The sequence below is a fragment of the Ochotona curzoniae genome, unplaced genomic scaffold, assembly GCF_017591425.1.
Source record: "Ochotona curzoniae isolate NIBS_2020 unplaced genomic scaffold, NIBS_Ocur_1.0 contig_2692, whole genome shotgun sequence".
NCBI classification, from domain to species: Eukaryota; Metazoa; Chordata; class Mammalia; order Lagomorpha; family Ochotonidae; genus Ochotona; species Ochotona curzoniae.
This window is the reverse complement of record NW_024465556.1, coordinates 17,521,088-17,544,731: the sequence shown is the minus strand read 5'-3', so window position 1 is coordinate 17,544,731 and position 23,644 is coordinate 17,521,088. Positions and strand designations below refer to the sequence as shown.

The window sequence follows — 23,644 nt, the reverse complement described above, 5'->3', positions numbered from 1 at the left end:
TTTATTTGAAAGGCAGAATGAAGAAGGGACAGAGCAAGTGGAATTTTCCATCTCCTGATTCACTCCCCATGCGGCCACAACAACTAGGGTTGGGCCAGGCTGAAGCCAGTAGCTTAGAAATCCAACAGGGTCTCCCAGATGTGAGACAAGGCTCAAACAGCTGGCCAGCTTAAATTTTCCTAGGTGTATTAGCAGCGAACAAGACTGGATGTAGAGCAGCTAGGACTTGAACCAATACTTACATATATTTTTGAAGATTTATTTATTATCTGAAAGGCAGAGTTACGTAAAAGAGATGTTCCAGCTACTAGTTCACACCCCAAGTGGCTTCAACGGTTAGAGCTGTGCAGATCTGAATCCAAGAGCCAGGAGCTTCTTCTGGGTCTCCCATGTGGGTGTATGGGAGTAGTTGAGCAGTCATTTGCTGCTTTTCCAAGCACATTAGCAAGGAGCTAGATCAGAAATGAAGCGGCTAGGATTTAAAGCGGCATCCATACGTGGTGTTGGTTGCTGCGGTCAGCCACTTTGCTACACTGTGGTGCCAGACCCCCAGTGCTCAGATTTGATGCTGGTGTCTCAGATGCTGGCTTAATTTGATGTGTTAAAATGCTGGCCCGATATTGGAAAAAAATGTTGCACCCAAATAATCTTAATTCCATTTTCCGTAAGCATTCCACCACCACCACCCCCTCCACACACTTTATTTGAAAGGCAGAGAAACACAAGGGCAAACAGATCTCCCATCCACTCCTTCCAAATTCCTTTAACAGCCAGGGCTGCACCAGGCCAGATCTTGGACCCTGGAACTCCACTGGGTCTCTCTATCACCTCCTAGGGAGCACATGGGCAGCTGGAGTGAAAACAGAATAGCTGGGACCTGAAGTAGGCACCTGGGGTCCCCAGCAGCAACTTCTCTGCTGTGCCAAATGCGCACCCCTCCACAAACTTCCTAAACTACATGTATACATAGATGCTGGCGGCTATGCTGGCCCCTGGTCTCTGACCCCAATGCTCCTGCTTTCAGGGATTTGCTAGTTTAAGGGATATGCTGCCTCCTATTATGTCATACTCGCATTCTTCCAATAGTTTCTCCTTCAGCTGTCAGTTCTTGTCCCTGAATGTCATCAGCCACCCAGGTCTTGAAAGCTTCCATAGGTTCCCCCAGGCAGATTGTGTGTGCACCGAAATTAGGAATCCATTTCCAATGTCCCAATTACTCCTCTACTTTTCTCCTGCATCGTCTGAAAAAAATCTAGCAGGAGGCTGTGTCTTTCTTGAGGTGAATTCTGCTTATCTGGACATCTGGTGGTGTCATCCTCACGCTTCCCCTTTATCTGTTTTGATATTAACTCTTAAAGCCTAGCCTGCTCTGGCTGCATCGCCCTCAGAGTCTTGACAATTCCAGACTCCAAGCACAAGGGCCAGAGTTCTTTTCTAAACTCCATTTTGAATGGGTCCCTTCTGGGCTCTCTAGAACCTATCATGTCTCCCATTGTCTTGTCCCGTCAACCCTTTAGTACTCAGATCCGGCAGATACGCTGGGATAGCACTGAGTGTTCTGTTAGCAGCACGATTCTGAAGTTTAATCACCTCTCCCCAATCTACGAGGAGGCTCATGGCAGCCGGTGGCATGTTCCCTTGCTTTCATTTATCAGGGCAACCAACTTCAGGCAACCGTCCCTGGCCCCTCACGCTCTTTTTTTTTTTTTTTGTCTCTGGACGCAAAGAATTTCAACCTGATCCCTTGGCCTCGTTCTGTGTCTCTCCCAGCCTCAGTAATTTTGCCCACGTCCCTAGAGCCTGCCCCGCTCCCGCCCCCGCCCGCGCGGTGCATGCCGGTCTCAGCCCCTCTGTAGGGAAAGAGGGTCCGCCATGTTCCCCGGCGGGGCCGCCGCTCGGCTCTGGTAGCCGCCGCCCCCGCCCCCAAACCCCGCCCGGCCTAGCGCCTAGCCGAGCCCCGGGCCCAGCATGGCCGCCCCGGAGCCGGCTCGGGCCGCACCGCCCCCACCCCCGCCCCCGCCGCCCCCTCCCGGGGCTGACCGCGTCGTCAAAGGTGAGAGGTGGACGAAGCCCTGGGGGCCTGGCCTGCCGAGCCGTGTGTGTGTGTGTGTGAGGAGTGTGAGGGCGGGCGGCCGGGAGACCGTCCCCTCGGGAGCGGGCCCGGAAGGGCGGGCGAGTGACTGGCTGCCTCCCTCGGGGAGTGGCCCCTGGGCGGGCCCCTGCTGGGCTGGGCGAGCTCCCGGGCCGGGGGTGAGGCGGCCGCCGCCCGGGAGCCCCCTCGCCCCGGCTCGGCCTGTCGGCGCGGCGCTCGGCGCGGCGCTCCGAGCTTCCTGCTGCACGACAGCTGCACTCCCGGGCCAGCTCGGGGCGATCGGCCCCCCGTGACAGCCCGCGCCCCGAACAGGCGCCCGCCGCAGGGTGCCCATCCCGCAAGAAATTGGGGGCAGGAGGTGGGTGCGTAGGGTGTAGGACGAGGATACAGGGTTGAGGCAGCCTCTGGGGGCCTATGGCTTCTGCAAGTGCAGGGTGGGAATGAAAAGCAGTATACAAAGAAGAAATAGGTGACAACCATCGTGGAGAGGGAAAGGTAGTAAGAGCTGTCCACGCTGGCTGGAAGGCATTCCTCCCTCTGCACAGGCACCTGCTGGGAGAGTCAGACGCTCTCGGGAGCCAGGGAGAGGTTAGCAGGTTAGAGTGGGGCAGCTGCAGCTGGGTGGCATGGGGCGCAGCTCTCTGGGGGAGCCCGTCAACTCCCCGCACCTGCCAAGTGATTGTCTTGCCTGTAAATCTGCCTGAAGGAATTGACATCATTGCAGAAGGGGTTTCAGTATCTGTAATACATTGACTTGACACAAGATCATTTTTAAAGTGATGTTTTCTCACATATATTGGCAGCGTTTGAGCAGGACTACTACTTCTTTTTTTTTAATCTTGACCCATTATTCCCATGAAAACGTTTTCAAACAAGAAAACTTTGTGTTTTTAAAAATTATTTTTGAAACATTTCAATCTGAGCTTCCTTGGATTCTTCCCAACATTGATTCGTGCCCAGGCTTCTCTTGATTGTTTTAGAAGTTGGTAGTTGAGCCAGTTAGGCCAGGTGCTAGAATGAGAAATCGCTTCCAAAGAGAGAGAGAAAAAAGTGGCAGTTGAGCCCTTCACTCTCTCAAGAAATCCTGGAGTTTTCTAGGGGTGGGAACAGGGAATGTTGGCTGCCTCTTCATTTCCTGACTCTGTCCTGTCTCTGTGCTGTGTGTTCATTTCCCTGGGTGCTTTTCCCTGTTAGACGGAATAACCAATCACATTCCTGAACAGGAAGTTTCATCAGCCTGGTGCTGGTGCATCTTCTTGTGTCTTGTCATATGTATGGTAATTTTTTCTGTTCTGCTTTAATGAAGTAAAAATAAGATTCCAAGCATAAGGCAGATAGATTCATTTAGGGCCCGAGTTGTGAGTCTGAAACACAGTCATATTAGCAGTTTGTTGGGATGGAATGGAAGTCATTGACTTAAATAGGAAGGAGCTTATGGTATGGAAAAGTAGAGTTATGTAAAGCGCTTGGTTATGCGCTTGGTGGAGGCAGCTTTGGTTTCCTTAGGGAAGTTGTTAGTGGCTTTGAATGCTTGATCTGGGCCGCATGTTTAGAAATAGTGGGTAGTGTGATAACTCCTTTTCACTCTTCATGGAGTCCAGCATCTCCCTGTTCAGTTGATGGGTACTCACCTTTCCTGTGGATTCAGAGTGACTTTTAAATTTCGCCTTTAGGCTTTTTGCCAAGAAGTTGAGTAATTGCATCATAATGTTACATTGGGTGATAGAGAACCAATTGTCTGAAGAAGATTGACCCCTCTAGTCCTGATTGAAGAAAATTGACCCCTCTGGTTCAACTGGTTAAAGTCCAGTGTTAAGTGCAGGATGTGGTTGGTTGTGGTGCTGGTTTTGCATCTGTACCATTTCAGGTTAGGAGCATGGAGACTCTTGTTAACATTGTGTGCAAGGAGTACTTCACTCCCTGGAGCATTTCTTTGTTGTGTCTAGATTTCATACTCAGTACTTCTAGTCAGAAGGCTTGCATTTCATGGGCACATGCATTTTCAAAACTGTAGAGATTTTATCTATATTTAAAATCAGATCCCTGAAATTTACTGTTTGGAAACTGGGAGCTTTGAATACTGCATAAGTGAGATAAATTGGTCACTAAAACTATTAGTGGTAAGCTCCTATCACTTATGGGTGATTAGGTTTCTTGGTAAATTATTTTTTGAAAGATTTATTTGAATAGCTGAGTAACTGAAAGGGGAAGACAGATATCCCATGTACTGCTCCATTTCTCAAATCGCTGCAGTGGCGGGGCTGGGCAAGGCCAGGGCCTTGAGCCTAGAATTCCTTCTGCATCTCTCAGGTGGGTAGCAGGGGCTCATACTTGAGCCATCTTCCATTGACTCCCAGATGCATTAGCAGGAAGGTGGGATTGGAAACAGAGCAGACCAGTACAGGAGTGTGGGATAATAGTGGCACAGATGGCATCTTAACTTTCTGCTCTACAGTGCTACCCTGTGTTTAAATTCATTTCTGGATCTACTTCAGCTACTGGTTCAGGGCATGTTCTTCCTTTTTAAAGATTGATGTAGCCAAATGATTCAGATGAGATGGTATATATACTTTTAACTGTGTTTCGTTAAGTATTTTCTGTTCTTTAACGAAGTCAGGAATGAAAATGGAGATAATCTAGAAAATACATCTCATTATGTATGCATGTGTGCTTTTCTGTCACATCAGAAAAATTGGCATGGTTAATTAAAGTATGAGATCCCATGTTTGCTTGTTGCTTTCCTTCTTCCCTCCAAAATTTACTTGATCTTAATTGTCCAGGTGTTCCTTATTTTCCTAGATACTTTAAGAATACACTTTTTGTTGTCTAGACCAAGTCTCAAATTTGTAACACTGTTTTGTTGCTGGAGATTTATCAAGTTTGTTAGGCTTTTTAAAAAAAAAATTAATTACTTTCATCTACTTAAAAGGTAGAGTGACAAAGTTAAAGGGAAAGAAAGAGAGGTGTGATCTGTCTGAGTGCCTTTCCCAAATGCCCCAAATAAGCTGTGGCCTGGCCAAGCAGAAATAGGAAGTCTGGAACTCCGTCCAGGTCTTCCATGTATTGGTCTGGGGTCAAGCCTTGGGCACCAGTGGCTGCCTCCTGAGATTCATTGAGAAGAAGTTGGATTGCAATAGGGTAGCTAGTATGAGATGTTGGTGTACCACTCTGCATCTCAGAATCCGCACCAACTCTCTTGGTCTTTTTTTTCTTATTGTTAATAACATTGTATTATGTGATACAGTTTTATAGGTGCTTGGATTTCCCCCTCTCTTGGTCTTGAAACAAAAATGAACTTACCACTTAGCATTGTCTATTTTATGTATATATTCGTTTTTAGCATCTACAGTGAATCATTTTCTTATACATTGAACATTTTTTCCTGCTTCCTGTATTATATTACCAACTTTCAGGTTGAACCAAAATTTGAGTGTGATTTTTTTTTTAAGATTCATTCTTTTATGTATTGTTTTAACCTGATATATTTCTGATGGGCAGCCTTAGGTTTTTGTACGATATGTTGTCAGCCACATTGCTTATAAATCTGAGGTCATTTGACTGAAAGTGTTTTCCAGTACCTTAGCTCTAGTAGGACTGCTTACTTGTGTTATAGATTTTCAGGTGATATGTATAGGCCTTACCTTAGGGTGACGGTGCTAGTTCTGTTTCATTGTAATTTAAAGCAGTTTGATAAATTTTTTGTTCACAAAGCCTGTTTTGTATACTTTTCTATGTGAGAAGATACTTATCTGTATAAAATAAAAATATTTTGAAAATGACTTTTCCACCCTTCCCCATTAATCTGTTAACCATATTATGTCTTCAGTGCCATGTGTCCTGGAGAAAGTGAAGGATCAGCATATCACTTGCAGGGGTGGGGGGAACACACTATGGTAATAAGTTATTTTAAAATGAAGATGACACGCAGGACATACAGTTGCTCAGCAGTGAAGCCAAAGCTTCAGGTTCCAGAGCTGCTGAATGAACTGGCAAAAGTGAAGGGAAAGTTTGGTTTAAAGACCTTTGATTTACCAATTGTGTTTTAGTGCTAACAATATGACTTCAATTCTATTACAAAAGTGTTTAGTGACTGATGTTGTGGCATCAACAGTTAAAACCACTGTCTGTGGCACCCGCATCCCGTATGGATCTTGGGTCAAGTCCTGCTTCTCTTCTTCTGACCCAGCTACCTGCTAGTGCACCTGGGAAAGCAGTGGAAGACAACCCAGGTGCTTGGGCCCCAGTACCCACGTGGGAAACCAAGAAGAAACCCATCCCTGGCTTCTGCCTGGCCAGGCGGCTATTTGAGGAGTAAATCAGCAGGTGGAAGACCTCTTTCTGTCTCTCCCACTCCTCCCTCACTCTCTATTACTCTGCATTTCAAAGAAATGACATCTTTATAAGAATGTTTGTATACAGATGTGAAATAAACTAAAGCTAATTTGGAATTTTTGTATATAGGATTTATTTTTGAACATTGAAGTAATCAAATAGCAAACATTTAAAAAAAAATCTGCTGTATGTTTAGGAACTGTAGAAAGAGAGTGGAAATGTAAAAGGTTCTGTTGGTCCTGAGGAAATAAGGATTCATGAAAAGTTAATAATGTATTCAGAAAGCGTGGATGTGTGGAATGATTGCCAGGTAGCCACAGTTTGAATTCAGCAGAAATAATGACTTGAGGGAAGGAGTGATCTGGGAAGGGTTTGTATGGGAGGAAACGGGCCTTACATAAGGCTGAGTCTTACTGAGCAAGGCAGAGAATGGGACCATTTATTTTTGAAACTTTTTATTTGTGTTGTTTATTTGAAGGGTACAGTTACAGAGGGAGGTACATATAAATTTTCCATCCATTGGTTTACTGCCAGTGAGGGATGCTGGCATTGCTTAATTTGTTATGCCACAAATCTGGCCCCTGCAACTTTATTTTCAAAAGATTTATTTATTTGTTTGAAACAATTACAGAAGTAGGAGGTGGTGGTTTGAGAGATTGATCTACTAATTCACTCCCCTCAAATGGCTGCAATGGTCGTGGCTGGGCCAAGTTGAAGCTGAGAGCCTGAAAATACATCCAGATCTTCCCTGTTGATACCAGAGGCCCAGCTACTTGGTTCATCATCAACCGCATTTCCCAAGCTCATTAGCAGAAAGCTGAATTGGCAGTGGAACAGCAAGGATGCAAAGTTGTACCTGTATGACTGCTGCCATTGCAGGAAGCTGCTTAACCTGTTACGTCAGTGCCGAGCTTTATTTGTGCAGTATTTATTGAGTATCTGCTTTGTACCAGACATAGAAATATAATATTGAAAAGATGTTAAGAATGAAGATTCTCTGGAGTGCTGGCAACCAAGTGGGAGAGGAGGGGAAGATATGTAAAAACACGAGGTGAATTAGGTATGAAGTGTTATTGGAGCAAGAGATGCAACTATTCTTACCTTTTAGAGAAAGCATCAATGATTTGGTAAGGTTTTGAGTAATCCTTGAAGGGTGAGAATTCTCAGAGTGGAAGGCAGGGTTGGAGTAGAGAAAACAGGCACATATGGGCATGGAGTTTGAAAAAGCATGTCAAGTGTTAGGCAAGGAGTGGCAGAAGATGAAGTTGGAAGGGATCCTTTTGTATACCAAGTTGAGGAGCTGAAACTTGAGCTGGTAAGCACTGGAGCTCCTGGATGAGTGAAGAGACGAACTATAGAGTCAGAATGCCTGGGTTTCAAGCTTGATTCTATCACTTAATAACATTTTGTGGACAGATTTTCTCATCTGTAAACTAGAATTTAAAAGGCCCTCTTTTGGGTTTTTGGAGGATTAATGGGTACAGTACATGTATGTACCCTGCTGCCCGATAAATGTTTAACCAGTAGTACTAACCATAATTATTATCGAAGGATTTTAAGCAGAATGATGACCCTGTAGTTTGGGTTTTGATAGCAGTTTGTGGTATTGTGTAGAGGGGGACAAGTTAGAGCATCTAGTTAGATGATTAATGGAGCAAAAGTAAGGGAAGAAAGACCAAGGCATCATTAAGGGAAAGAGAGAAACCAGATATTACACAGATTCTAAATAATACTGAGGATAATATATTGAACATATTGAATAAGTATATACATTTCTATATTATGTAATCAGTAATGCATATGAATATGTATGATAAATATATATTCAGTAAGTGTTGCTTGGGAATGAAACAAGTTAGCTATGCTTTTTTAGTCAACAGAACTGATTGCTTTTCTTTAAGGGATCTATCTGTTGGGCAGTCGTGATTGGAGGCAATTTGGGATGACACCGAAAGACTAAGAATGGCTGAATTGAAAAGGCTTTGGAGAAAAAATGCAGGGTTTTGTTTTTCTTTGTTTTTTAGTCATTAGGAAACTTCCTGATTTTTTTTTTGATAGTATATAATCTAGCTTTCCTTTTTCAGTCAAGGAGTAGGAAAAGTAGGGATCGTTTAGATTTTGCTATGAAACAATCTGATGCGAATTTGAACTGGCATTGCAACAATGGAGGTTTTAAAAAGCTGAAAAAATTTGAAGAATCAGGACGTAAGAGTCCAATGAGAGAACAGTGACAAAATTTTTAAGTCTGAACACCAGAGGGTGGTAATACCATAACAATAGGCCAGGAAGGGGAACCATGTTGAGAAAAAGTATTGTGTTCAAAGAAAATTAGATCGCTTGAAATTTGAAGGCGGTGCTGTTGAATTTATCAGTCTTGCCTTAAAACATGTAGCCAGTCAGTACTTCTGTCACTGGAAGGTCTTCATGGGGAGGAGCCTTTGGATGGATGTTTCTTCATTTTTTTCAGAAGTGTCATTGTGTTGATATAGGGACACATGGTTCCAGAAGAACATTCTGAAGACTTCACTTTCAAATATTGCTCTCTTTACTAGTCAAAACACCTGGGGAAGCCACTTTCTGTCTCTGGACCTTTTATTTCGTTTGTGAAGTGGAGTTAAAATAAATGTGCCTGCTCAAACACAAGTGTCCCTGAGAGTCATGTGGAATTGTGTATGTGAAAGTTGTTTGTAAATCTCTGTAAATATATTGTCAGTGTTGCATAAATTTGTTATCAGATATGCAAACATTTTAAAAAACAAGCACTATTTCATGAATTCTGTGTGCATATCTGTGTTCTAATTACTGGGTATATAAATTAAACAGGCACCCTTAAGCTGGGAAGGGAGGCATATTTATAGGGAAATTGTAAGCGCTGTAATGTAAGTATACATTCTGTGGTTTGCCATGGCGTCTCAAAGAAAGGGCACAATTAGCTTGGGATGATCAGAAAAGTTTGTAAAAATTATAGTACTGAAATGAAGTCTGAAGACAAGGAAAAGATAGGTAGCAGATGGAAATAATGCACCTAAAAGCAGAAGAGGGGCTTAGAGAAATTAAAAGGAAAATGACATAGTTTAAAAAATAGTGTCTAGAGTAGATCTATAAAGTAAAAATAGTGGCAGAAGAGTAGAAATACAGATATTAGCTCTTGAGGAATTTTGTGCTACGTTAAGGAAAAGGGTTTGGATTTTATATAATGAAAGAATTTGAATTTTAGAATACTTTCTAATGTGGAACATGATAAAACTAGAAAAGATTGTAATTGTAATAATCCAGAGAAGGGGATATATAATCCCCAGAGATTAAGTCTCTCTGGGGACCAAAGGGACAAAACAGATAAGTGAATTTTTTAAGACCTAGTATCTGTATAGGGTAAGGAAAAAGATTTCTGGGGTGATTCCCAAATTAATTAGGTGACTCTTAGCTTAGGACAGTCTTCTGTTTTGTACATACTAATTCTGCACTATGAATAGAACATCTAAGTGGAGATGTTTGAAAACTTACTACAGATCTGAAGTTTAGGGGTGGAATCTAGACTTACAACATCTATTTGGAATATCTTAAAATATAAGTGCTAGGTGGAGCTGTAGTGTTCATGAATGAGGTTGTAAATGAGATTGTTGTGAATGAGTAAGGCCAAGTACAGAATTCTAGGTTACACACTGACTTTTAGGATTAAGCAAAGGAAGCCCAGATGTCCTTGGAACCCTTGCATTCCATGTTGGTGTGGACTGTGGAATAGGGAGTATTCATGATCTAGACTGCAGCATCTTAAACAAAATTTCTTTTCCTAAGTGGAATGTTAAGATTTCCTTGGCCTCAGGGATTCATAACTGGTGAACCATCAAAACCACTTGAGCAAGAACCTCAGAGCATGCCCTACATCAGGGACCTGGGGTGGGTGGGAAACTGGGTGGGCCTTCTCCCTTAATATCCCCCCTTTAAGCATGAAGGAAACAATATGGAAATAATAGTCTTACCCACTTTCCTGTAGCCCTTGAAGCTTTTTACCCCAATTAACTATGTAAAGATTGTCAAAAATATAATAATAAAAATAAATAAATAAATTTTAAAAACCAAACAAACGGAAAAAAAGATTTCCTTGGCCTGATGGGAAAGTATCCAAAATATTCTATTTTGATCTCAGAAATTTGTATTTAAGCGATTTTTAACCTCATTTTAAAAATTTGTGTATTCATTTGAAAAGCAGACCTACAGAGAAAGACCGAGACAGAGATCTTTGATCCTGTGGTTCACTCCCTGAATGGCCACAGTGACTGGAAGCTGGGCCAGTCGAAATCCAGGATCCTCTTCTGGGTCTCCCATTATGAGTACAAGAGCGCAAGCACTTGAGCCATCTTGCACTGCCTTCCCATGCACTTTAGCAGAGCTGGATTGAAAGTGGTGCTTATATGGGCTACAGTTGTACAGTGGGTAGTTTTACACACTAAGCCACAGCACAGGCCCCTTATTCTCATTGCTATATTCACCCAAAACTAGCTCTTAGTTTATGTATTAATAAGTTCATGTAAATGTTTTGGTTTTTTTTAAGCAGTTATTTTGCTGATGGGGAAATATTTGGCTTAGCAGCAGCACAATTTGTTTAATCATTGTTTGCAGAAAAATATGCTTGGACTGGGGCTTTAATTTTATTAGACTTTCACACTGCATTTGGGAGAACAAAATATATTTAATGTCTGCTATAGTAAAATATGATGAATAAATATGTCTCCAGTGAAAAGATAAGTGATTGAAGCTTTGTTTTACTAAGTATCAAAAAAAAAAAAGGAAAAGCAGATGAATAGGTAATTTCAAAGTCTTTTAGAAACGGTTAACATTTATTTTAAAAACAAAATACTGTTTATTAAAGGACCAAAACTACTTTAGTCCAGGCTGATTTTTGAATACATAAAGAAGCCATTTGTTAGATTCCTTGAAAAAGGAATCATACAATGTAACATAAATAGTACCCTTTCCTAAATATCTGACCTAAAAGTGTTCTTAGATACACTACTGAAAATAGATCTTTCTGTTTTTATTCCATTAGGCCGATACCATTGAAAAACAGTACAGTTGGTAATACCTGGAGAAATTGTGTATATATTATAGGAATGAAAAGGCAAGGTACTTGAATAGTTACACAAATGGGAACTTCTGGATAAATTTGTAGGAATGAATTTATAGTGATTGCATATTCCAAAAGTGTTGTATGTTAACAGCTTAGATGAAGGTGAAGATGATTTACTTTGGAAAATTCTGTTACATGTCTTAAAAAGTGATTCCAATGAAAGATTAGGAATGTAGTGATACTGACGGTATGCATAAAGACTAAATTATATAAAATGTGAAGGTAAGAAGAAAAAGCATTGTTTTAAAATGTAAAGCTTATTTTAAGCTCAACCTTATTTTGTCTATACATGCCTCTAAATTCAGTTTAAATTTGAGGTGTAAACATTCAGCTGTTTCTTCCATCCCTGAAAATTTATTTATGAGTTTGTCTGGAAATTTTTTTTAAGATTTATTTTTATTATTTTTTCATTGGAAAGGCGGATATATAGAGAGGAGAGACAGAGAGGAAGATCTTCCATCCGATGATTCACTCCCCAAGTGAGCGCAACAGCCGACGCTATGCCGATCCAAAGCCAGGAGCCTCTTCCGGGTCTCCCACGCAGGTGCAGGGTCCCAAAGCTTTGGGCCATCCTCGACTGCTTTCCCGGGCCACAGGCAGGGAGCTGGAAGGGAAGCGGGGCTGCTGGGATTAGAACCGGCGCCCATATGGGATCCCGGGAGTGCAAGGCGAGGACCTTAACCACTGTGCCACCACGCCGGGCCCTGGAAATATTTTTTAAGTTCTCATTAGGAACATAGTAGATTATTTTACATGGAATATCTCTCTTTTTAGGTTTATGTGATATTAAATTGTATCTCTTCTAAACTTGTAAGGTGAAGTGAAGGTTATGTGATACATTTTGAGAGTTCTGCATAGAAATGTTTTGACTTAAAAGAGAAAAGCATCAATTATCCTAAAAGAACTTTTAATTTTGCAAGAATTCACTCCTGGGGTCCAGCACTGTGGTATAATAGGCTAAGTTTCACCTTTGGCACCAACATCCCATATGGTGCCAGTGGAACCCCGACTTCTCCACTCTGATTCATCTCTCTGCTAATGTGCCTGGAAAACCAATAGAAGATGACCCAAGTTCTTGGGGCCCTGCACTAATCTAGGAAACCAGGGAGTATCTCCTGGCTCTAGTTGTTGTGGTGATTTGCGGAATGAACAAAGGGCTAGGAGACTGTCTAGTCTCTCCTCTCTTTCTGTAACTCTGCCTTTCAAATAAAAATAATATTTTAAAAAGAAAAATCTTTTGGGCCTGGCGCGGTGGCGCAGGTGGTTGGGGTCCTCACCTTGCACACCCGGGATCCCATATGGGCGTCGGTTCTAATCCCAGCGGCCCCGCTTCCCTTCCAGCTCCCTGCCTGTGGCCCGGGAAAGCAGTCGAGGATGGCCCAAGGTTTTGGGACCCTGCACCCATGTGGGAGACCCGGAGGAGGCTCCTGGCTTTGGATCGGCATAGCGTCAGCCGTTGCGCTCACTTGGGGAGTGAATCATCGGATGGAGGATCTTCCTCTCTGTCCCTCCTCTCTGTATATCTGCCTTTCCAATAAAAAAAATAATAAAAATAAATCTTTAAAAAAAAAAGAAGAAAAAAAGAAAAATCTTTTAGAAAATTAATTGCACTAATAATTCTCAGAAAAAAACATTAATTATATATGCCTTTTAAAAGGGTAGTTTAACTTCCTTACTGTTTCTTAAACACTTTTTAAAAATTTAAACTTCTGGGACCAGCATTGTAGTACAGTAGGTGCAATGCCAGCATCTCATGAGCCTCAATTTGAGTTTTGACTGCTTATTCTCCTGAGCAAGCAGTGAGGATGAGGATGAGTACTTGGACCACTGTGACCAACATGGGAGACCCAGGTGGAGTTCCAGGCTGCCTGGAAGATAGGTCTCTCCTCCCTCCCTCCCTCACTTCCTCTCTTTCTTCTTTCTTTCTTTCTTTCTTTCTTTCTTTCTTTCTTTCTTTCTTTCTTTCTTTCTTTCTTTCTTTCTTTCTTTCTTTCTTTCTTTCTTTCTTTCTTTCTTTCTTCCTTTCTTCCTTTCTTCCTTTCTTCCTTCCTTCCTTCCTTCCTTCCTTCCTTCCTTCCTTCCTTCCTTTCTCTCTCTCTCCCCCCTTTTCCATCCCATAACTCTGCCTTCCAAATAAATAAAATCAGTCTTTTTAAAAAAAAAAAAGTTAGATAACAAAGCTCTACCCAGTAAGTTAACAGTAGATTCTGAGGTGAACAAAAGTTGTGAGGGTTCCATCAGCTGTATTTGCCATATACTCAACATTGATTCAGTGCTTGGCTTTCCATCATTAGGGGCAGATACCAAAGATGGTCATTTAAAGGGCAACTGAAAACTGTTGAGTTAGGATGGAGGTTTCACTGCCATCATGGTAATTTTGTCATCAAAATATTTTGCTTTCTGATTTATGCTTGTGTATTTCGTTCGAATGATTAGTTTTTATGTTAATGCCATTAGTGACTTAGTTTTTATTAATTAAAAAAAATTGCAGCTGTTCCTTTCCCCCCAACACATCGTTTGACATCTGAAGAAGTATTTGATATGGATGGAATACCGAGGGTTGATGTTTTGAAGAACCACTTAGTGAAAGAAGGTCGGGTAGATGAAGAAATTGCACTTAGAATTATCAATGAGGGTGCTGCCATCCTTCGGAGGGAGAAAACCATGATAGAAGTAGAAGCTCCAATTACAGGTACAATAATTTATGTTTGCAGTACTATTTTTACTATGTCATTGTCAATTTCTCCAGATAAAAAGCTGTTTCTCTTTTGATTATATTACATAATAAATTAGTATTACATAGACCTTACTTGAATTTCTAAATGATTTTTCATAGTTAAAATAGTCTTTGCCTCTTTTCATTGATTGACCATCCTAAATAATTTGCATGTGTAAGTTAGTCTCTTGCAAGTTTTTGTGAAGGTTTCATCAGCTATATTGGCCATATACTTAAAATTGTTTCAACATTTAGCTTTCCATCATTGGGGCAAATACCTTGGTGTGATGTCAGATCCCAGAGGCAGTCACTTAAAGCAGACAGTAACTGTTGAGTTAGAATGGAGATTTTATTGCCACCATTGTAGTTTTGTCATCCTATGATTTAGACACATCTTTGACTTCCTAAAGATAATTTTTATAAATTTAGGTGAAGATTTTGTCACTGACCACAGATTTCCTTGTTTCTGTTACATCTTGTTCTAGATCTTAAACATGTGAACACTTGGTTACACATCAGCCCTGTCATGACTCTTCATAGACCACTTCCTTCTCAGACATTTCCTGATAGCATTTACATTGTTTCATATGTAGAGGAAATTAGAATTTAAGTAAAATTTGTTATTTCAGAGGTTTTTTTCATATCTGATCATCTTTTTGTTGCAGTGTGTGGTGATATCCATGGCCAATTTTTTGATCTGATGAAACTTTTTGAAGTAGGAGGATCACCTGCTAATACACGATACCTTTTTCTTGGTGATTATGTGGACAGAGGTTACTTTAGTATAGAGGTAATAATCATATATATTGTTGTTTGATTTGCTGTTTTGATTTCTGTTACTTTCTAGTAAAGTAAATTCCTAAAAGTACTTGTGTTATGTTCTTTTTAATACTTTAAACTTTGTAGAAAAAGTTACTCTTTATTTCTCTTCCATCTTTCAACCCAATCAGTTAACTTTCTTTGTCTTACTCTGCTTATGTAATTATAATTGTTATTATTTTTCCCAATGGGAATGATGAACAGACTGAAGAATCTTTATTGCCTTGTTATTAAGAAGTCTTAAGAAGATAGCTACTGCTATTTATCACTCTTCCTCCAAAGGGATTGAATCAAGTGAAAAAATTAATTGAATTCTTTTTCATTAATTAAAACATTATGATTCTTTTGTTGCTTAAGCCATGTGCTTTTAGCCCTTTTATGTAACTAAGATTCAGGGACGTCATACAGAATCTTTGAATATCTCAAACTATTCATTTGTTTTAAAAAATGTAAGAATTAATAAAATGCCCTGTTGATCATTATTTAAAATGTTTTTCCCTTTTGTTTTATAATTTTATAGATAAAATAAAAAATAATCTGTGCTGGCATATATTTTTGTGTTCTTTTTTAAAATTAAAATGGTACCATGATGTAAAATTGTTCTGTAGCTTTCTTTTTTCATATCTCTTTATCCTGTAACTGTTTTCCCAAGTCATTAAATAACAACCTACGGTATTATTTTTTAATAGTTGCATTGTCTTCCACTGCATAAACAATGTTTAATTAGTCATTTCCTTGTTAGAGTCTTAAAAGCTTCCTGGTGTTTTTGCCATTATAAATGCTGCTTCAGAGAGCCATGTTACTTCACACATCTTTGTATGCTTACCTAGTTATTTCTGTAGGACAGATTCCTAGAGGTAGAACTTCAGGGTTGTAGTTCTTCAAGGTTGTAGTTTTACTGATAGTTATTTGCATTGCATATTTAGTGTTTAAAGCATGTTCCAAACACTTAACAAGTTAATCAGTCCTTACAACAGTGTTATATAAGGTAAGTACTGTTATTTTATCCATTTTACAGATGAGGAACCCAAGGTTTGGAGAGATTAAGTGACTTGCTTAATCTTCAGTGAGCAGCACAACCAGGCAGTCTAACTCCAAATCTGTTAAAACCCCCTGTGCTTATTGAAGATTGGCTTGCCTAGTGTTTGCTTTTGTGTGTGTGTGTGTGTGTGTGTGTGTGTGTGTGTGTGTGTGTGTGTGTGTGTGTGTGTGTTGGGTACTCTTTTGTTTCTATTTCTCCAGTATTTTTATTAAACTTTATTTTCGGTGCTAGGATTCTCAGTGTAGAAAAGAGTTCTGAAATCTGTCCTACTTCCTTTGGGAATTTTTCCAAATTCCTCTTCCTCCCATTTATCAGATAATTAACAGTCCCTTCAAGCTTCCCTGTGTTTATTATGTTTTGGCTTTGGGAAAAATCAGAAATAGTTCTTCCTACCAGAAAGTTTCGAAGCATTTGACAAAATTAATGAAGTAAATAGTTTCAGAAAGCTTTATTGATAATTAAGCATGTTGGTGTATTTAAACTTGTATAAATTTATTAATACCTTTTATTGCTATCAAAGGAAAATAGCAGAGTCAGAATGATCAGTAAGAACAGCTGAGTTTATTAAGCATTTCTATGGTTTTACTATTTCCCCCCCCCCAGGAACAAAATGAAGTTGTAAATTGTTACAGATTTCAGTATAGCTTGACTTACTAAAAATGAATTTTTTTAAGATTTCTTTTCCTTGGAAAGGCAGATTTTACAGAGAGAAAGACAAAATATCTTCCATCTGCTGGTTAACTCCCCAAATGGTCATAATCACCATAGCTGAGCCAATCTGAAGCCAAGAGCCAGGAGCTGCTTCTGAGTTTCCCACATGGGTGCAGGGTTCCAAGGTTTTGGGCCATTTTCTACTGCTTTCCTAGGTCCCAAGCAGTGAACCGGATGGGAAGTAGAGCAGCTGAAACAAGAACTGGCACCCATATGGGATGCTGGCACTTGCAGGCAGGGGATTATTCGATTAAACCAGCATGCCAGATCCCAAATATTTCTTTGTAATTACATAAACCATGTTTTTCTGTATGAAAATCTTCCCTTTTTTAAAGCAAGTGATCTAACAAATCTTATGTTAAATTGGTTTAGAGAAAAGCTTCTGCTTTATTGTTCATGGTATTATCCTTCTTATTTAGAAAATTACATTTTATTTGAATTAGTTTAGGTATTGAGCACCTATCTTATGTTAGGCAGCATTCCTAACTGGCAGCAGAAACATAAACCTTGGCCATTCTTTCCATCAAGCAGCATGGCATAATGTTTAACGTCAGAGGATCAGAAGCCTATCTCCATTACTTTTGTTTTGTGGTTGTGTGCAAATTACTAAAGCTCTTAGTGTCCTCATTTGTAAAACAAATAATATTACATACTTTATAGTATAGTTTGAAGGATAAATAAGGAAGATTAGCTTGACACACAATGAGTACTTGATAAATGTTAGCTGTAATTACTTTTTACATAATTATTGTTTTGTTTGCTAATATCTTTAGGAGGTGACCAATCTGATGATCCTGTTTTTAGTAGACATCCTATAGATTTAAACTGATTAAAATATGTGACTCATTAACTCAACAAGTGTTATCACTCTTCTGTTTGCTAGGTACTTTTCTAGAAATGGAGAATCAGTGAATAAGATAACAAAATTGATGATTTCATGGGCTTATATTTTAGTAAAGAACAGAGATAATGCAGACCGATAGAGATGGTAAGGGTAGCAGAGTTAAAGGAAGAAAGAGGAAAAATGGCAAAACTTAAATAAAGATACAAGATAAATTTACTGAAAACATTTTCTTTTTCAGTGTGTCTTATATTTATGGGTCCTGAAGATTCTATACCCAAGCACATTATTTCTTCTGAGAGGCAACCATGAATGCCGACACCTTACTGAATATTTTACGTTTAAACAGGAATGTGAGTACTGCCAGAAGAAATATTTTCTGTTCCTCAATATTCTTTTGGAATAAGATGGGTAATGAACGTTATGAAGACTACAGTACAATTTGTAAGAACAGATTTTTGTGCCCACACAAAAAAATCTTTGAGGAACATTGTCGAGTACTGTCTTGTATATGATTGTATTTAATTCAGAAGTTTTCACTTCAGTATTTCCTATTAAGTTTAAATTTTACAAATTAGTTTTGATCAATTTGAGGTTTTTTTTTTTTTTAAGAAAAAATTTTTAGTTGGAAAGTCATATTTACAGAGAGAAGGAGATACGGAAAGAAAGATCTTCTGTTGCTGGTTCAATCCCCAAGTGACCACAACGGCCAGAGCTGAGCCAATCCAAAGCCAGGAGCCAGGAGCTTCTTCTGGGTCTCTCACTCAGGTGCAGGGTCCTAAGACTTTTGGGCCGTCCTTAACTGCCTTCCCAGGCTATAAGAAGGGAGCTGTATGGGATGTAGAGAAGCCAGGACACAAACCGGTGCCCTTATGGGATCACAGTGCATGCAAGGTAGGACTTAGCTACTAGATTATAGTGTTGGGCCTAATTTTTATATGTCTTTTAGACATTTTTAATTGTCACATGGTAATTCTACATACTTATAGAGTTGTACATAGATTTTTTTTTTCAAATTGGAAAGTTAGATATACAGAGAGGAGGAGAGACGGGAAGATCTTTGGTGCATTAATTCACTTCCCAAGCGGCCGCAACGGCCAGAGCTGAACCGATCCAAAACCTGGAGCCTGGAGCCTCTTTGGGGTCTCCCATGCGGGTGCAGGATCCTAAGGCTTTAGGCCATCCTTGACTGCCTCCCCAAGCCACAAGCAGGGAGCTGGATGGGAAATGGCACTGCTGGGATTAGAACCGGCACCCATAATGGGTCCCAGTGCTATGTGAGGACTTTAGCCATTAGGCTACTGCACTAGCCCTGTACATCATTTTAATATTATAATTTTTCCTAGCAAGAAAAAAAACAAAACAATAAATTATTGTTGCATTAGATTTTTATCCCTTAATTTTGAGGCATTCTTGTGAAAGTTCTTAATACTTTTTTATGTGGTTGTTTTTGTGGATTGATTCAAATATGCTGTTGATTAAAGTTCTTAAGCTGTAGTGTTTACTGTTTTTCTCTTTTACATTGTTAAATCAATGATAATTTAATAATGTGTTTATTATAAGCTGTATGATAACAGTGTTCAACTTTTTCCATACTTTAAACCTTAGTGTTTGTTAAAACACATGACAATTTCAGGTCTTAGAGGTAATTTCTGAAAGTAGAAATTCAGGCATCCTTTGGAAAGTATTCGTTCCTGGACTTCTGTGTTTGTTGAAATCCCTTACATAAAATGATATAATATTATTAATTAAACTATTCACATCCTTGTGTATACTTTGAATCATCCCAGGATTCCTTACAATAGCCACTATAACAAAAATGCTGAGTTAATAGTTGTTACCGTGTTGTATAGAGAACCGAGAAAAAAAGGACCGCATGTACATGTTTAGTACAGTTGTAATTTTTTAATGTGTATGTTTTGTTTGGATTGGTGGTTAGGATATGGAGGGCCAGCTGTCACTTCAGAATTATTACAACTCCAAAACACAATCCAATAAAGATCCTCTCAGTAGAGACAATGAAGGATAAATGTGGTGGTGGTTAATGGCAGAGGGGCACCATTCATGAAAATTGGAGGATTAGAGTAATGACCTAAATGAATAGAATGAAACCTGTGGAAAGTGTGTGCTTGACCTAAAAATATTCAAATAAGAATTATTATTAAAAAATAGGTACAAGAAAATAGGCCTGTCAGCAGACTATCAATTTCGACCCATAGTTGCTAGATATGTATTAGTTTGTTATATTTGCATGCTGAAATATTAAAATGAGGAGGTGGAGGCTAGGCTGAGTGTTTGTGCTTAGGTCATTAATAGCCACAAAATCCCAGGAAAGCTAAAGTATCTAAGAACTGAAAACTATGAAGGAACAAAAGAATGTGTGTGATATCTTAAAAAAAAAAAAAAAGAGACATGATTTTGTGAATTTTGGCTCTCATGTGTGTCTATAAAAAAAGATTTTTTTTTTTTTGAGAGAACTACAGACAGAAAAATTTTTCTATGTGCTAGTTCAGTCCGCGGAGAGTGTTAGCTGCCAGCATCTCTCATGTTGGTGGTAGGGTCTCAATCACCTGGGCCATCTCTTGGTGCTTTTCGCAGGCTATTAATAGAAAGTAGAGCAGCCAGAACATTAATTGATGCCTATACGGGATGCCAGGCTGCTTTACCTGCGACAATGCCCCCACCTTTTTTTTTTTTCAAATTTATTTGATAAGTTACAAAGAAAGACATATAGATATTTTCCATCCACTGATTCACTCCACAAATGGCTTCACTCCACAAATGATTCACTCCACAAGTGGCAGGGCCTGGGCTAGGCCATAGGAACTTCAACTGTGACTCCCCCATGAGTGTAGGTCCCAAGATCTTGGGCAAACCTCTGTTGCTTTTCTAGGCCACAAGCAGGGAACTAGATTGGAAATGGAGCAGCTAGGACATGAACCAGTGCCCATATGGGATGCCAGTATTTGCAGGCAGAGGGTTAGTCTAACTGTTAACCTATTACACTGGCCCCAAATGTTGAATTTTTTTTTTTTTTTTGATATAGTGGCCTTTCCTGTAGTACCAATTGTTACTGACTTCTACTTTAAAATAAGTGTTAAGGCTATTTTAGACATTTTAGAAGTTCTAATTTTGCCTACCCAGCTTTTTATAGAGTTCTAATTTTGCCTACTCAGCTTCTAAAGGTAAAGTATTAAGCTTTTTTTTTTTTTAAAACAACTGTCTGCTGAATACACAAAACAAATTTAAGTAAAATCTGTCTTTCAAATAAAAATAAAGCCTTAGAAAAATTTAGGAAGAGTAAATATTCTGTCTTAAGAACAGTACCAAGGATTATCTCTGTGGTATATTGTTAAACCTCTGCATGCATAGCGAACAGCCCATATGACTACCAATTTTGTTTTTTAGAGATGTTATTTATTTTTTTTATTAGAAAGTCAGATATACAGATAGGAGGATATACAGAGAGGAAGATCTTTTGTCCTTTGATTTACTCCACAAGCGGCTGCAATGGCCGGAGCTGCACTAATCTGAAGCCAGAACCAGGAGCCTCTTCTGGATGTGCCACGCGGGTGCAGGGTTCCAAGTCTTTGGGCCATCCTCAGCTGCTTTCCCAGCAGGAAGTGGGGCTGCCAGGATTAGAACCAGCACCAGTATGGCATCCTGTGCGTGCAAAGCGAAGACTTTAGCCACTAGGCTGTCGCACTGGGCCCATGAGTATCAATTTTGATTCCTAGATGCTGTGCTTCTGATCCAGCTCCCTGCTAATGAACTGGGAAGCAGTGGAGGATGGGTCATGTACTTGGAGCCTGCACCCACAAGAGAAACTCAAAAGAGACCATCCTCAACTGCTTTCCCAGACCATAAGCAGAGAGCTGGATGGGATGCAGGACCTCTGGGATTAGAACCGGTATGCATATGGTGTCTTGCATGTGCAAGACAAGGACTTTAGTCACTAGACTACATGCCAAGCCCTCCTTCACCTACTGTCTCTTTTTTGTTTTTAATTTTTATTTTGAATTTTGAATTTTATGGTACAATTCTGTAGCTTTTGGGATCCCCCCCTCCCAGGCCCTCACCTACTTTTAACTTCTTAGTACTACTTGTCTGTTTTCTCTGACTTTAGTTTTCTTGCTATAATTTTAATAGTCAATGTTTCCCACATATATAATAGTATTTCATATGTGTGTGTTTGTGTCTACCTTTAAAACTAACTATCAGTTCAAAAATTTCAAGATAGAATAATAAATAAAAATTTAATATGTAGGCCTGTGGTTTAAAAATGATTAATGTGATTTTCTAATACTGAATTTTTCTTTTCCTAGGTAAAATTAAATATTCAGAAAGAGTATATGAAGCTTGTATGGAAGCTTTTGATAGCCTGCCTCTTGCTGCACTTTTAAACCAACAGTTTCTATGTGTTCATGGTGGACTTTCCCCTGAAATCCACACACTGGATGATATTAGGAGAGTGAGTATATACTTTACTTCCAAGTCTGATTCCTGTTGATAGTACCTTGTTGGATTGAGAATAGATGCTTCAAGCTTTTCTTCACTGTCAATATTATGTAATGGAAAAAATTATTATGGTGATATTTTCAGGAAATGTAATCATTCAGAACAATATAGTATAAAGTGCATTCAGAGTTGGTGCCTGCCACTTTCCTGTGTCCGTTCTGTTCTTACTTTTTGATGAGTTATTTCTGTTCTTTTTTCTTCCTTTTCTTTCTTTCACAGTTAGATAGATTCAAAGAACCACCTGCATTTGGACCCATGTGTGACTTGCTGTGGTCCGACCCTTCTGAAGATTTTGGAAGTGAAAAATCACAGGAACACTTTAGTCACAATACAGTTCGAGGATGTTCTTATTTTTATAAGTAAGGAAAAATATCCACGATAAACCACATTTCACTTGTTAAAATAGATACACTTCATACAAAATCCTTTATTTTACTTAAGTTACTCTTTTTCCTCCCACAGCTATCCAGCAGTGTGTGAATTTTTGCAAAACAATAATTTGTTATCGATTATTAGAGCTCATGAAGCTCAAGATGCAGGGTAAGAATTCTGTTGTCCCTGACCCAAAGTAATGCCTTGAATAGAAATCAAACTTGGTAACCATGATTGATGCTTTACGATGCATATTAAGCTATTTGTTTTGCAGCTATAGAATGTACAGAAAAAGTCAAACTACAGGGTTCCCTTCATTAATAACAATTTTTTCGGCACCTAATTACTTAGATGTCTACAATAATAAAGGTAAGATGTTGTTGATAAAAAATATTAAACAATTTAGCATTTTATTTTATTTCTTTATTTCTTTTGTAAAAAAGGGGCATTGTTTCAAACTGTCCAAATCTCATTAAAAACTCTTAAGATATAAGGGAGGGGAGAGAAAAACACAGATCTGAAGTGTGAAACTGAGTCATATGCAACCATTTCACAACTTATCATTCACAAAACCTATTTTACAAAAAGCATTCGGAGTTAAGTGTGTCAGGGCTAACTAAACATGACTTTGTGAAATTCCCCTTTCTTAAATCTTTCCCTTACAGGTTAGATTGTTTTTTTGTGTGTGTATAACTGCTGCTTTGACCATTTCATGTGTGTGCACTGTCTCCTTGTTTAGTTTGTCATGTTTCTTGTTCTGTTTTTGCTGATCCATTGGTTCTTTCTCTCTTTTCTTGTTCCCAACCTGGATTACCAGTCTTTTCCCTGCTTCCCCATGAAGATTTGTATTTGAGCTTTCTATGATTACTTTACCATGACTTCCTTTCAGGGATGCAGCCTTCCGTTTTCTTTCTTTTTGCTATGTTTTTTTTTCCTTCTGTCTTCTGTTTTCATTGATTTCTATTTGTCCTTCTTTCCTCCAAACTTGGAATGTCCAAAATAACCAGATTTTGTTTTATTCTGAAAGTAACATATCAGCAGATGATTTGTAAGATTTTAATATGGTTAAGTGT

The 23,644-nt window shown here is 39.3% G+C and overlaps 1 protein-coding gene across 6 annotated transcripts in view; it reads left to right on the top strand.

The window, feature by feature from the left end:
• The first annotated feature begins 1,832 nt into the window (after positions 1 to 1,832).
• The window catches only part of PPP3CB (protein phosphatase 3 catalytic subunit beta), a 47,874-nt gene continuing 26,062 nt past the window's right edge, over positions 1,833 to 23,644 (top strand). For 3 of the 6 annotated variants that reach the window (XM_040975947.1, XM_040975949.1, XM_040975946.1), the window contains exons 1-8: positions 1,833 to 2,053; positions 14,044 to 14,244; positions 14,934 to 15,058; positions 17,923 to 18,034; positions 22,007 to 22,152; positions 22,419 to 22,558; positions 22,662 to 22,739; positions 22,846 to 22,940. In XM_040975947.1, the coding sequence (XP_040831881.1) occupies positions 1,969 to 2,053; positions 14,044 to 14,244; positions 14,934 to 15,058; positions 17,923 to 18,034; positions 22,007 to 22,152; positions 22,419 to 22,558; positions 22,662 to 22,739; positions 22,846 to 22,940 (982 nt within the window). In that variant the 5' untranslated portion in view covers positions 1,833 to 1,968. Of the gene's footprint in view, positions 2,054 to 2,389; positions 2,451 to 14,043; positions 14,245 to 14,933; positions 15,059 to 17,922; positions 18,035 to 22,006; positions 22,153 to 22,418; positions 22,559 to 22,661; positions 22,740 to 22,845; positions 22,941 to 23,644 lie in introns of those variants that run through there. The other 3 variants (XM_040975950.1, XM_040975945.1, XM_040975951.1) reach the window with 2 other exon arrangements.